Source organism: Cyprinus carpio, chromosome B1 (assembly GCF_018340385.1).
Source record: "Cyprinus carpio isolate SPL01 chromosome B1, ASM1834038v1, whole genome shotgun sequence".
Lineage (NCBI taxonomy): Eukaryota > Metazoa > Chordata > Actinopteri > Cypriniformes > Cyprinidae > Cyprinus > Cyprinus carpio.
Window position 1 is genome coordinate 30213864 of NC_056597.1, and position 14092 is coordinate 30227955.

The following is a 14092-nucleotide window of genomic DNA, read 5'->3' on the forward strand; positions in this document are numbered from 1 at the left end:
CCCTTCCTGATTTCTTTTTTTTTTTTTGTGCATGTTTGTCATATTTTAATGTTTCAGATCATCAAACAAATTTAAATATTAGTCACAGATAACACAAGTAAATGAAAGTTTTTATTAAGGGAAAACAAAATCCAAAACTACACGGCCAAAAATGAAGAATATCACACCCCACTATAAAAACTCTAGCCAAACACACATCAGATCACTGCCACACCTGTTCACAATCAAGAAATCTCTTAAGACACCTGTTCACAATCAAGAAAAATCATAAATAGACCTGCCTGAGAAAGTGAAGAAGACCAAAAGATCATCAAAAGCTAGACATCATGCCGAGATCCAAAGAAATTCAGAAACAAATGAGAAAGTAATTGAGGCAAACACTTTTTCACACAGGGCCATTGTTTTCTCTTAATAATAAAAACCTTCATTTAAAAACTGCATGTTGTGTTCACTTGTGTTATCTTTTACTAATATTTAATTGTGTGATGATCTGAAACATTAAAGTGTGACAAACATGCAAAACAATAAAAAATCAGGAAGGGGGCCAACAATTTTTCACACCACTGTCAGTACCTGAAGTGTACATATTAGTACATAAAAGGTACAAAAGTCACTTATTTCCATATCACTTATTAATAGGGAAAACTGCAATGTGCAATATAACAGAGTATGTTTCACCTTATAAATGAAAGAGCTAATCTCTAAATGGTAAAGTCATTGCATCACTGCAGCTGCCGTTAAAAACCAGAGACTCGTGTTTATGACTGGTCTAACCTGGAAAATAAGCTTTTTGAGCACAAGGAACAACATTTATGGAGCAGTTCATTTCAGACTTTGTTGCTGATATGACATGTGTATTTTAATTGCGAGCTCAGCAACCAGTTTTTGAGATTTGCCCTATTTATTTACACAGGACTTGGTCTTATGCCCGAAATAGCTGCCCAGAGGTAGCTGCCCCTTTTTTAAATTATTTTCACCCCGGGCACCTTTCGTTTTAGCCGCCTGCTGCGCCTCGACGTCATTCGCATTTTTTTCATTGTCCAATCGAATGAATGGAACGGCAGTCCTTTCGTTGTGGTGATGAAAGTTTACCATTGCTTAGAAAGTCCAGAGAAACTTTTGGTGACTTTCGTGGGTTACCAGGAGCTGTATTTTTTAAGGTTTTTGCTAATATGACTGTTTACTTAATGGCAAAACCCAAGATTTTTGAGCACTCTCGCGCTATAATCCTTTAATTGCACTGACAGGACAGCTGATATAGTGGTAAAACTGCAGCGCACTGCTCTTCACCAAAAAAAAAAAAAAAAAAGGCTGTGCCTCACATCTATCTGACTTAAATCTGTTGAAACAAATCCAAACTTTCAGGCTTTCTCAAGTCAAAATCAAAGTGTGTCTCTAGTTACATAATTTATACACCTTGTTTTTTATGAGTATTTTTTTATTATTTTTTACTTGCAGATCTTGGAAACTGTTCATAGTGAATAAAACGTTTTTTTTTGTTTGTTTGTTTGTTTGAGCATATTTTTTATTTAAACCCTTCTTGCATTAATATGTTCAATATATGTGTCTGTGATTGGCTACAATGCTCGATGATTAAATTACAAAACTGAAAAATTACATTGTCAATAGGAACATCAGATGCAATGGAAATAATGAAACTTTCATGATGATAATTATGTTTAGATAAATTGTGCAACCCTATTTATGCATCATTTTTTTTTTTTTTTTTTTGCCACACCTGCCCCTCATTAGAGGTTATTTAAAATGACCCAGAGACACTGAGCATTTACTCAGGCTAAATCCAACATAGAGGGGTTCAGTGAATGTGGTGTTGAATGTGTGTAAGTGTGTGAGTGTGTGTGTGTCAGAGACCCTGTAGAAGGACAATGTGCCGGCCGACACATCCACATACACTCCTAATCTACTAGAGCGGGCTGAAGGGACGGATAAGATGGTGCTCTTGAAATTGTGCCAGGATGTACATTTATCATGGGTACACTCCAACCTCCAGGAATTTTCATTGTACCCAAAAACACATTCATTACTCCTTCCTTTCCTGCTGATTCCTTTATATGTGACTGATATATCAGCCTCACCCCCGCTCCATTCAACCTCCCAGTAACAGCGTCCAGTCAGACTCTCTTCACACAGTACCTGAGGATAGTGCTCAAATCTGTCTGGATGATCAGGGTATGGCTGTTTCTTATCCACATGTGTCGCCTGTCTCTTCCCCTCAGATAGAATGAGATGAGTGTTTGCTGTGTTTGGATCCAGTGTGAAATTATATGCATCTGAACATGAAGGATTAGAAGAGAGATCATGAAACCACATTAAACATTATGCACTGCTAAATAACAGATTCTAGTAGTTTCAGATATTATTTCATTTATTTCAAATTGTTCATAACCTACCAGAAATAAATAAATAAATAAATAAATAAATAAAAAATATAATATATATATATATATATATATATATATATATATATAATATATATATATATATATATATATATACACACACACACACACACACACACACACACACACACACAGTGCCTCCATAAGTATTGTAACAGTAAAGACAAAATTGCTTTCTCTGCTGTGGAGTCAAGACATTTGCAAATATGATTAAAACTACAGAATGTCAGATTTTATTATTAGGTCTTTCAACACATACATGTTTTACCAAATAAAAAGGACAGCACTTTTAGAGTTTATCCCACTATTTGATGTGAGCATAAGTATTGGAACACCTGAATTTTAGGCAGATGTAAAAGATTAAAAGCTAATATTTAGTTGCAGATCCCTTGCGTGCAATCAGAGCAGTGAGTCTGTAACCCATAGACATCAGCAGACTCTTGGTCTTATGCTTTGAAATGCTTTTCCCCAGCCTTTAATGCAGCCAATTCCAACTGTTGCTTGTATTGGGGAGTTTCTGTCTATAGTCTCCTCTTCAGCTGGTGAAATTAATGTTCAGTCAGATTTAAAACTGGAGATTGATTTGAGCAATCTAAGACTTTACATTTCTTTGCCCTGATAAAGTCCTTGACTGAACTGGCAGGGTGTTTTGGGTCATTGTCCTGATACAATATGAAGTGCTTTCTAATGAGTTTGGTGGCATTTTCTTGAATATTGGTAGCCAAGATGATTTTGTACCCTTCCAAATTCATTCTGCTACTGCCATCATACATTAAGTCATCATTAAAATTAAGAGGTCTTGTTCTAGAGACAGCCATGCATGTCCATGCCATGACACCACCTCCACCAAGCTTTACAGATGCGGTTGAATGCTTAGGATCATTTGCTGTTCCCTTTTTTCTTCACACTTTTGCTTTCCAATCATTAAGATAAAGGTTAATCTTTGTCGTATCGGTCCATCAACTCAAATCCAAAACTCTACTGGCTCTCATTTGTGAAGAATCCGGACTGTAGATGTATGGTGCTGATCAGAGGTTTGCATCTTGCTGTGTAGCTTCTGTAATTCTGTGTCAAATTCTCCTGCGGACTGTAGATGGACAGAGCATCACCCCAGCTTTCTGGAGGTTGTTGGTGATTTTACAGACATGTATTTTAGGGTTCATTTTCACAGCTTTTATGATTTGTCTGTCATCAACTACTGTTGTTTTTCTCAGCAGATCAGGTCGTCGTTGGTTGCTGATGTCGCCAGTAGTTTCCAAACTCTTGATTTCTCCATGGCCTTTGTTTTTCCTATAGTTCTAATTGACATCCTCTTTTTCTTTTCAGAGTCGGATTCCTTGTCTTCATCCTGGTTTGTGTGTGTCATCATCAAATGCAAGACTTAGAATGCAGAAGTAATGGATATAACTGATAAGACACATTCCCTGCTTTTAATATCTAAAGAATTGATGCAACATGACACAGCTGAACACTTAGAAAGACCCGTGAGGCAACTGTTCCAATACTTATGCTCACATCAGATAGGGAGATGAATCTCTAAAAGTGCTGATCTTCTTAGCTGGTAAAACATCTTTATGTTGAATCACAAAATTATATAATGTGACATTCTGTAGTTTTGTCTCATATTCATCGTTTAATCATATTTACAGATTACAATAAACCACAAAAAACAGAACAATAATGAAATAAAAGTGATACAGTAACTTATGTGTTTGGTCTATATATATATATACAGATAGATAGATAGATAGATAGATAGACATATTTTTTTTCTCGTTATTCATCAGAGTGTGTACACCTACATTTTTGCAGTCCTGCTCTTATCCTCATCTCTCCACAATACTCCACACTGTGAGAAAACAAATAATATGGCATAAAAAACAGTTATTCTTCCTGTATAAAATAATTAGCAAAAATAAATCTATCTATCTGTTGCCAATGGGGGTAATTAAATAACAATCATTTTTAAAAAAAAAAAAAGGGGGGGGGGTCACATTCAGTTAGACACAGTCTGATCACTCCTCAAATACTAGAGTAATGTATGACAATGACTAAACAACTTTAATCAACAAAAAACAAATATCTGCTAAGTGCATAAATGTAGACGGTCCATATTTTCAACATCTGTATAGAAAAGAAAAAAACAAAGACATAATACTCTGATGACATTTCCCAAAGTAATAGTATGATTTCTTGTGCCATGATGCTGGAGATTCAGAACATTTAAAACACTGATATAACCACAACAAAAATACCACAATGAATTTATTCCAGTTAACACATTTTTATTGGTATAATTTTAAACAATGTGTTAAAGAACAATAGCTACTGGCAAGTTCTTTTAGCAGCTGAGATTTCAGCTAGGAGCTTGTTGCTCCTGATAACCTCCTAGTGTATACAGTGATGGTAAAGTCTTTGAAACGCTCCAGATACCTAATGAATGATATATTAGAAGGTATTTCTAATTTTGATAGATGTGATTTGATTTTTTAATTCTTTAAACATTTGATAATTTTTTTTTATTTTATTTTTTTTTACAAGAAAAAAGCTTAACAAGCTAACCAAATTTATCTCATATTTTAATCAACATTAACAGTTACTGTATGTTTGCTCCACGTACTTGAGTATCTTCAGTTTACAGTTTGGATCCTGGAGTTTGTTGTTGAGCAGCTGGACTCCTGAATCTCCTGGGTGATTGTAGCTCAGATCCAGCTCTCTCAGGTGTGTGGGGTTTGAACTCAGAGCTGAAGACAAATAACCACAGCCTTCCTCTGTCACCATACAGCCGGACAACCTACAGGTTAACAAAACAAATGAGAATCAATTTACCAAAAGAAATAAACTAAAGCACTTAGTTTTACCTCAGTTTCTCCAGCTGACAGTTTGAACTCCTCAGTGCATCAGAGAGCCGCTTCACTCCTGAATCCTGCAGGTCATTGTTACTCAGATCCAGCTCTGTCAGGACAGAGTCTGAGGATTGTAGAGCTGATTGCACAGTTCCACATGACTGGCTAGTGAGATTGCACATGGCCAATCTAAACAAAACAAAAAATGTCTAAGATTCAGATAACCAGCAAATATTACATGCAACACAAAAACAGAAATGTTTTACAGTAAATTATAATGAAGACAATACATCAAATACACTTATATATACCTCAACTTTTTAACTTTACAGTGTGGACTCTTCAGTGCATCAGACAAAATGCAGACACCAGAGTCCTGCAGGTCATTGTTACTTAGGTCCAGCTCTTTCAGGATGGAGTTTGAGGATTTTAGAGCTGGTGACAAACTCTGACAACACTGAGCAGTGAGATTACAGAGCACCAATCTGAACAGAACATATTGAAATAATTTTATTTCATAATAAGTCACAATGTAGATGTAACTCACAATGTAGATGTAAAACAAACAAACAAACAAACAAAAAGCTTATTAAAATAGTTCCTATTATCTTTCCAATCTGTACAAATGTTGTTTTTGTCTCAGGATCTAGTATTCCATCTAGAGTGCATGCCAAATTTGGTGACATAATTTAATGGGCATTTGTGGCAGCATTTTGTTACTTATTTTATGGAAACCCATTCACCTCAGTATCTGCAGCTGACAGTTTGGACTCTTCAGTGCATCAGAGAGCAGTTTCAATCCTAAATCCTGTAGGTAACTGTTACTCAGATCCAGCTCTCTTAAAACAGAGTCTGAGGATTGTAGAGCTGATGATACAATTTCACAATCCTGAGCAGTAATTTTACAGACAGCAAGTCTAGGGAACAAAATATAGAGTAAAGTATGTTACTTTTTCCACTACAGCCATATAAATATTCAAATGCCATACTATTTATTGTATAATACAGTACAGCGATAACAGCTAAAAATTCACTGTCCCTTAACTTACACAGCTTTTCTGCAGTTGTTCACAGCTGGTATTAGTCTTCTTCTCCCCTCATCTGATGTGTTGTATTTCTTGAGGTCCAGCTCTTCCAGCGGCTCCTCTGACATCTGAAGCATGTAGGAGATTGCTGAGCAGTGAGCAGCAGAGACATCAGTTTTGGGGTGTTTATTTGATTTCACAAACTCTTGAATCTCTCTGGACAGAGTCTGATCTTTCACTTCCAGCAGGCAGAGAAACAGATTGATGGATCTTTCAGTGGAGAGATTATATGGAGAAGTTCTCATGTCTTTAATGATGGCTTTAATATAAGTAATAGTTCTGCTGATGCTCTCTGAGCTGTTCTCTGTGTGTGTCAGTAGATCCTTTAAGAGTCTCTGATTGGACTCCAGTGAGATGCCCAACAGGAACCGCAGGAACAGATCAAGATGGCCATTTTTACTATTTAGGGCTTTATCTACTGCTGTTCTCAACAGCTCACACAGAGTATATTTCTTAGAATGTTTTCCCCTAGGACGTTCATTCAAAAAAACATGCAATGGTTCCTTGATCTTGGCCACATGTAAGTAAAACATATAGAAACCAGCAAGAAATTCCTGAACACTCAGATGAATGAAGCTGTAGACTTTTCTCTGATGAATCACAGATTCCTCCTTAAAGATCTCAGTGCAAATCCCAGAATACACTGAGGCATCAGTGATGTCTATGCCGCTCTCAATCAGGTCCTCCTCAGAGAACATCACATTGCCCTTCATCAGCTGTTTGAAAGCCACTTCAGCAAGTTTCACAATCACTTCTCTGTTGAACTGCAGGAGTTTCTCTGAATCTCTCTCTTCATACTTCTGCTTCCTCATGTTGATCTGAATCAGCAGGAAGTGGATGTACATTTCAGTCAGAGTTTGAGGGATTTCTGCACTCAGATCTTCTTCCAGGAGCTTCTGAAGCACAGTGGATGAGATCCAGCAGAAGACGGGTATGTGACACATGATGTGGAGGCTTTTTGCTCTTCTGATGTGAGAGATGATTCTGCTGGCCTGATGCTCATCACTGATTCTCTTCCTAAATATTCCTCCTTCTGAGGCTCAGTGAATCCCTGAATTTCTGTCAGACGGTGGATGTATTCGGAGGGGATCTGATTGGCTGCTGCTGGTCTGGAGGTGATCCAGATGAGAGCAGAGGGAAGCAGCTCTCCTTTCATGAGCTTTGACATCAACACAGCCACTGATGAAGTCTCAGTCACATCACAAACTTTCTGAGTGTCTGAAAACATCAGTGTGATTCTGCTTTCATCCAGACCATCAAAGATGAACACAACTTTACACTCCTCATAAATCTGTGAGTCCAGATCTTGAAGTTCAGGATGAAAGTCCAGCAGAAGTCTGTGAAGACTGTACTGATGATCTCGGATCAAGTTCAGCTCTCGAAATGGAAGCACAAACATGAAATCTACATCCTGATTGGCTTTTCCCTCGGCCCAGTCCAGAATGAACTTCTGCACAGAGACGGTTTTTCCGATTCCAGCGATGCCTTTAGTAAGAACAGTCTTGATCTGGTCTTTCTCTTCATATCCTGGTTCAGCTGAGGCTTTAAAGATGTCATTGCAGTCGATTGGAGTGTCTTGTGAGTGTTTTGTTCTGGCTGTTTTCTCCATCTGTAAAACCTCATGTTCTTCATTCACTCCTTCACTCTCTCCCTCTATGATGTAGAGCTGTGTGTAGATCCTGTTCAGGAGGGTTTCATTCTGTTGGAATTTGTTTCCCTCAAATAATCTCTCATACTTGATCTTCATTCTGGTTTTGTGCTGGTCTTTGACTCTCTGCAGCTCTCCAGTCTCCAGTGTGTGTTTCTGTAGGTCTGCTTCAGTTCTTTCATCTCTGATGTGGGTCTGAGAGTGGGATGTAGAAGATGAGCTAATTGCATCTGTGTCATGCATTTTGACCCTGCAAAAAGACAATTCAGCTTAGATCAGTGATGCTTAAAAGACCACCTGAAATGTATTCCAACCTGAGATATGAAAATGCATTAAGGGTAATGCAAGATGAGTATGTTCAAAAGCAGCTTTTTATATAAAAGTATGTTCATTAATCGAGTAAAATCTATAATTATAATAAGCAGAGGCAGGGTTTAGAATATTGAATATGATTATTAAGTACATATTTTGATTAACATATTTTACTGTTTTTTATATTAATTAAATCATTGTTCATCTGAGATTCACAATATAAAGAAGCAAGTAAATGTTTATACTAACAGAGAGTCAGAGGTCACTGCTGCTGAATGCAGGGGGTCTGAATGCAGCGATAAATCACTGAATGCAGGGGGTCTGTTCATGGACCTGTCACTCTTCACAGACACACTGCTGGGTTCTGGAGATCTCTGTTTCTTGCTCCTTGTGATGCTGATAAACAACAAACAAAACTTAAAGGAGTAGTTCACATTCATAGTAGGAAAAATGAGGCTCAATGAGGCTCATCAACTGTTCAGATCCCAACATTTTTCTTCTGTTCAACAGAAGAAAGAAACTCATAAGGGTTTGGAACAAGTGGGGAGTGAGTAAATGATGACAGAATTTTCTTTCTTAAAGTGAACTACTTTAATTTTTCACAAACATACTATATAGTTTAATGCACTACAAAATTACATTTAAATGTATTAACTTGGCATGAAGTTTAGGAGTTACTTTGCAAGGCTATAAGTGAAAGTCGTGACATTTGCCAAGCATGGTAACCAGGGATGGAAATTAGCACCCGCCACCAGCCAAATGCGGGTGATTTTGTGTTGTGGCGGGTAAACTCGCTTCACCTACTCGCTGCACAAACCCCTGTAAGTTCATTCTCCTCCAGCATTCTGCAACATTTTAGATTATATGGACAGTTTGTGTTTATCTTATTGTTTTTAACGGCATAATAAGCAAACTAACAAACAGTATTATCGGTCGCATGTCTAATAACTGCTGTCTGGGGGATGCATTTTATTTCCAGTCTTCAGAAGTTAGCTCTGTGGCTATTAAGTTGTTACGCTGTTCATTTTTGTTTGTAGAAAAAACATTGTATCGCTACACATGTTTGACAGCTCTGGCGTGACGAGAAGCGTAAAAACGATGTATTAAAAATGCTGTGCGTTCGTTTGTCCACGGCGTAAAAGTTTGCGAGCCGTGATTTATTTCAGTGATACAGTGTTGAACAGGGGACTTTTCCCCACGTGTTCCCTCAACCACAAAAAAAACAAAAAAACATATATACTGGTGAATGCTTTCCTTTGGAATTAAATACAAAATTATTAATGCGTACGAAAACTGTTTAGAATATCGCAAAAAACTTTCTGTGCATTAAAAAAGTTCAGTGCAGTGTATCATCCGGTTGGGCTACGGAGTTGAGAGAATTAGCTACTTCAGCAAGAGTCGGCTGTTTCAAAACCTAGTAAGCTGCCTAGATAGGCAGCATTTTTGAGCATCACTGAAAGAGAAAATGTCAGTATTTCATTGAGACATGAGATTAAATAAATCATCAGGCTAAGAATTAGGCAGATAGATAGATAGATAGATAGATAGATAGATAGATAGATGAATAGATAGATAGATAGATAGACAGTGGATAGATAGATAGATGTTCATGAATCTTTGTTGCTAAGACAGTGGAATAAAAATGGTGCCAAACGGCTAAAATGGTTAATGTCTTACTTGGGTTCAGAGGTCATTTCTGCTTCACTGAAGGCAGAGGGCTGACTCTTTGGTGGGTTGATCACAGCTTATTTTAGAGGCAGTGTCCTCCTCTCTCTTCTCTTGTTGACTCATTTTAGAGGAAACGTCCTAATCTTCTGTCTCTTCACGTCCTCTCATCTGTCAAAGAGTGTTGGAAACATAGTTTAAAAGATAAAATAAAGATAAAAATAACTAAAAGAAAAAAATAATTTGAAAATCACACTGTTGTTACAGCACCTCTGTGAGTGTTTTCAGTAACTGACCTACAGCCTTAGAATCTATGCTGTTTTTGGTCAGTATTTATCTTTTATTTACTATTTAATACTGTACCATAATTTGGATAGGCCTACAGATGTGTAGTACATTGCTTTTCAGCTTTGTCGAATTCACAGATAATGGGTACAGTTAAACACTGTTATTTCTGTACATAATGACAACAGCAAAAATGTAATCCCATATAAAAAAGAATCAACCCTAAATAGCAGCTCATTTTTATAGGACTACATGATCACATGAAGAATATGTTATGTAGATATTTCAAAATATAAATAAACATTAATATAATTAAAAATATAGGTAAATATATATATATATATATATATATATATATATATATACAGTACAGACCAAAAGTTTGGAAACATTACTATTTTTTAATGTTTTTGAAATAAGTCTCTTCTGCTCATCAAGCCTGCATTTATTTGATCAAAAATACAGAAAAAAACAGTAATATTGTGAAATATTATTACAACTTAAAATAATAGTTTTCTATTTGAATATACTTTTAAAAAAATAATTTATTCCTGTGATGCAAAGCTGAATTTTCAGCATCATTACTCCAGCCTTCAGTGTCACATGTACCATCCAGTCTATCACATGATCATTTAGAAATCATTCTAATATTCTGATTTATTATGAGTGTTGGAAACAGTTCTGCTGTCTAATATATTTGATGAATAAAAGGTTAAAAAGAACTGCATTTATTCAAAAAAAAAAAAAAAAAAATTCTAATAATATATATTCTAATAATATATTTTCTTTACTATCACTTTTTATCAACTTAACACATCCTTGCTGAATAAAAGTATTGATTTTATTTAAAAAAAAGAAAGAGAAAAAAAAATTACTGACCCCAAATTACTGACCAGTAGTGTATATTGTTATTACAAAATATTTATATTTTAAAAACATAGCTTTTGTGTTTGTTTGTTTGTTTGTTTTTTACTTTTAATTCATCAAAGTATCCTAAAAAAGTATCATATGTTCTGAAAAAAATATTAAGCAGCAGAACTGTTTCCAACTTTGATAATGAGTCATCATATTAGAATGATTTTCTGAAGGATCATGTGATAATGATCCTAAAAATTCAGCTTTGCATCACAGAAATAAATGATAATTTAAAGTATAATAAATTTAAAAAAAACAATTATTTTAAATTGTAATAATACATCACAATATTACTGTTTTTTTCTGTATTTTTGATCAAATAAATGCAGGCTTGATGAGCAGAAGAAAACTTCTTTCAAAAAACATTAAAAATAGTAATGTTTCCAAACTTTTGGTCTGTACTGCACACACACACACACACACACACACACACACACACCACACACACACATATATATATATATAATATATACATATATATATATGTATATATGTTCCCAGAACCAACAATGAATATATATATAGAACGTTTTTATAACAAGATATGGAATAACGAAGAATAAGTTCGTTCAGATCAACCAGAAACATAATAATTAATAATAATCCATTACATTTATATAGCGCTTTTCTGCGTACTCAACGCGCTTTACATGAACCACCACCAATTTAATAGCCCATTTAATTCACTGTAGCATATCTTTAAGTGGTTAAAGATATTGAGGATGAGTTGGTACGAAGAGATGTTCTGAACGCGTTATAAGTCTTATATCCTACTGGAAATATATTACAAATCTGCAACAATTAGGATTTACAGTTTAAAGTAAAATATTTATGGCACTCGCATTTTTCTGTCTCCATGTTTTTTCGACCTTCATCCTCTTCAATAGTCAAAGTCTGTATATTAAAATAATTCAGCTACGCACTTCAGTTGTCTAGGTTTCGGCCATTTTGGCCAAAACTGTTTACCTGTCGAATAATGGAGGTCTTAAATCCAATGTAAAGAACAGTAACACACAAAAAGCAGTTCAGAGTAGTCGACATACATGCTTACATGATAAGTTCTTAATTACTAAATAAACAAATGTTTAACTTACCACAAAAAAATACGATTTAAATATGTAGTAACTTGGCAGGTTTAAACCCTTGAAATGGCGTCTCTTCGTTTCATACTCTTTCACTTTCTTTTCTAGTCAGTCACGTGTTACTTCGCAGTAAACACACTCGCGCTTCCGCTAGTGGCGCAGTGAGCCCAAGTACACAAGCGTGTACGTCTGCAGACCAAGAACACCCGGCTGCAGCCTGCAGATTGAGGCGGAGCTGCATCTGGGGCGGGGCTGCACGTATCGCCCCGCCCCATACCTACTCTGATTGGTTCGATCGTCTTTCATAGACATGATATAGGATATGTGTGTGTAGTTGGTGGAGTATGTTGTGTAAAAAGCTAAAAACGCTGTGCAGTTTTACAAAGCCTTCATTATAATGCACAGTTGTTTATTGTTAACTTGACTCACTATAGCTGATTTACTGAATCACGAGATGTTAGCTGCTGTAATCTTCTGGACCAGTCGAATTCACGAATGAATCATTGGGACATTCTAAAGTGCTTAATGTGAAAGTACGTGGCTTTATGCGTTAAATCAGTGTTTTAAAAATATCAAAATTATTAATAAAGTATTCTATTCACAGACAAGCAGATATGAGCCCAGAATACGAACACAATGTGTTTAATTACGCGTTAAGCATTTTCCTCCCATAACCTGCTTGTCTGTATGCTTTATTAAAAATGTTTACTAAGTCACAAAAAAAAAAAAAAAAAAAAAAAAAAAAAAAACACGTTTTAATGCATTACGCCACGTTAAGCGTTTTTCTTTTAGGCTAATGGTTTTCTATTGGAGGAAAACGCTTAACACGTAATTAAACGCATTGCGTTCTTATTCTGGACTCATCTGCTTGTCTGTGAATAGAATACTTTATTAATAATGTGTTTACTGACTTTGGTCGTAAAAAAAAAAAAAAAAAAAAAAAAAAAAAAAAACCAATGCATTACGCCACGTTAAGCGTAGAATGTTCAGAATCATTCCAGCTGATTCGACTCAATAATGGTCACAAAATGAAGGAGAGGAAAAGTCTATGCTTTGCAATGTAGTAAAGAAAATTAAAGTTTCATAAAAAAAATTGAAATGGCACACAGCAGACACATTAGCCTGTTGCAGATAATTATACTAAACAATAATTGTCTTGTCAAGATACAAATTAAAACAATACTGATATTGATATTTTCATTTACTTTCTCATACTCTGATGATATGAAATAATCAAATTTTAAAAAAATATTTAATTCATAATTTATTATTCTATCTGAAGACCTGATCCTCCCACTGTGGATAATAAACCCAATTCATTTATTAAATGTAGTTGGTTGTTCATCTGTTAGCCTAAAGATCAGCTTAATTTAGCAAAACAGTCATTTCAGGGACATGGCGAGTTACAGGTTAATGTTTTTTCTTCTTCTGTGCATTATAATGAAGGCTTTATAAAACTGCACATCGTTTTTAGCTTTTTAAACAAAATACTCCATTCTACACCAACTACACACACATTTCCTATCATGTATGTCTATGAAAGACGATCGAACCAATCAGGGGTGCGTTTCCCAAAACCATAGTTGCTAACTAAGTTAGCAACTTTGTTGGTTGCAATGCAATTTCCCATTGCCAACCAACTAAGTTGCTAACAGGTTAGCAACTATGGTTTTGGGAAACACACCCCAGAGTAGGTATGGGGCGGGGCAACACGTGCAGCCCCGCCTCGATCTGTAGGCTGCAGCCGGGTGCTTCTCAGTGAGCCTGCTCTAGAGCAGCTGCGATGTCCTACTGAAAAAAAAAAAAATAAAAAAAAAATTTTCACCACTTTGAC

General features: G+C 35.8%; 1 protein-coding gene across 1 annotated transcript in view; it reads right to left on the reverse strand.

Moving 5' to 3' along the window:
- Positions 1-1264: 1264 nt before the first annotated feature.
- Positions 1265-14092, reverse strand: part of LOC109080469 (NACHT, LRR and PYD domains-containing protein 12-like) — a 303365-nt gene continuing 290537 nt past the window's right edge. Inside the window, 9 exon segments of the mRNA XM_042717471.1 lie at positions 1265-2291; positions 4223-4269; positions 5041-5214; positions 5282-5455; positions 5578-5751; positions 6010-6183; positions 6316-7372; positions 7375-8249; positions 8561-8707. Of these exon segments, the coding sequence (XP_042573405.1) occupies positions 1756-2291; positions 4223-4269; positions 5041-5214; positions 5282-5455; positions 5578-5751; positions 6010-6183; positions 6316-7372; positions 7375-8249; positions 8561-8707 (3358 nt within the window). The 3' untranslated portion in view covers positions 1265-1755.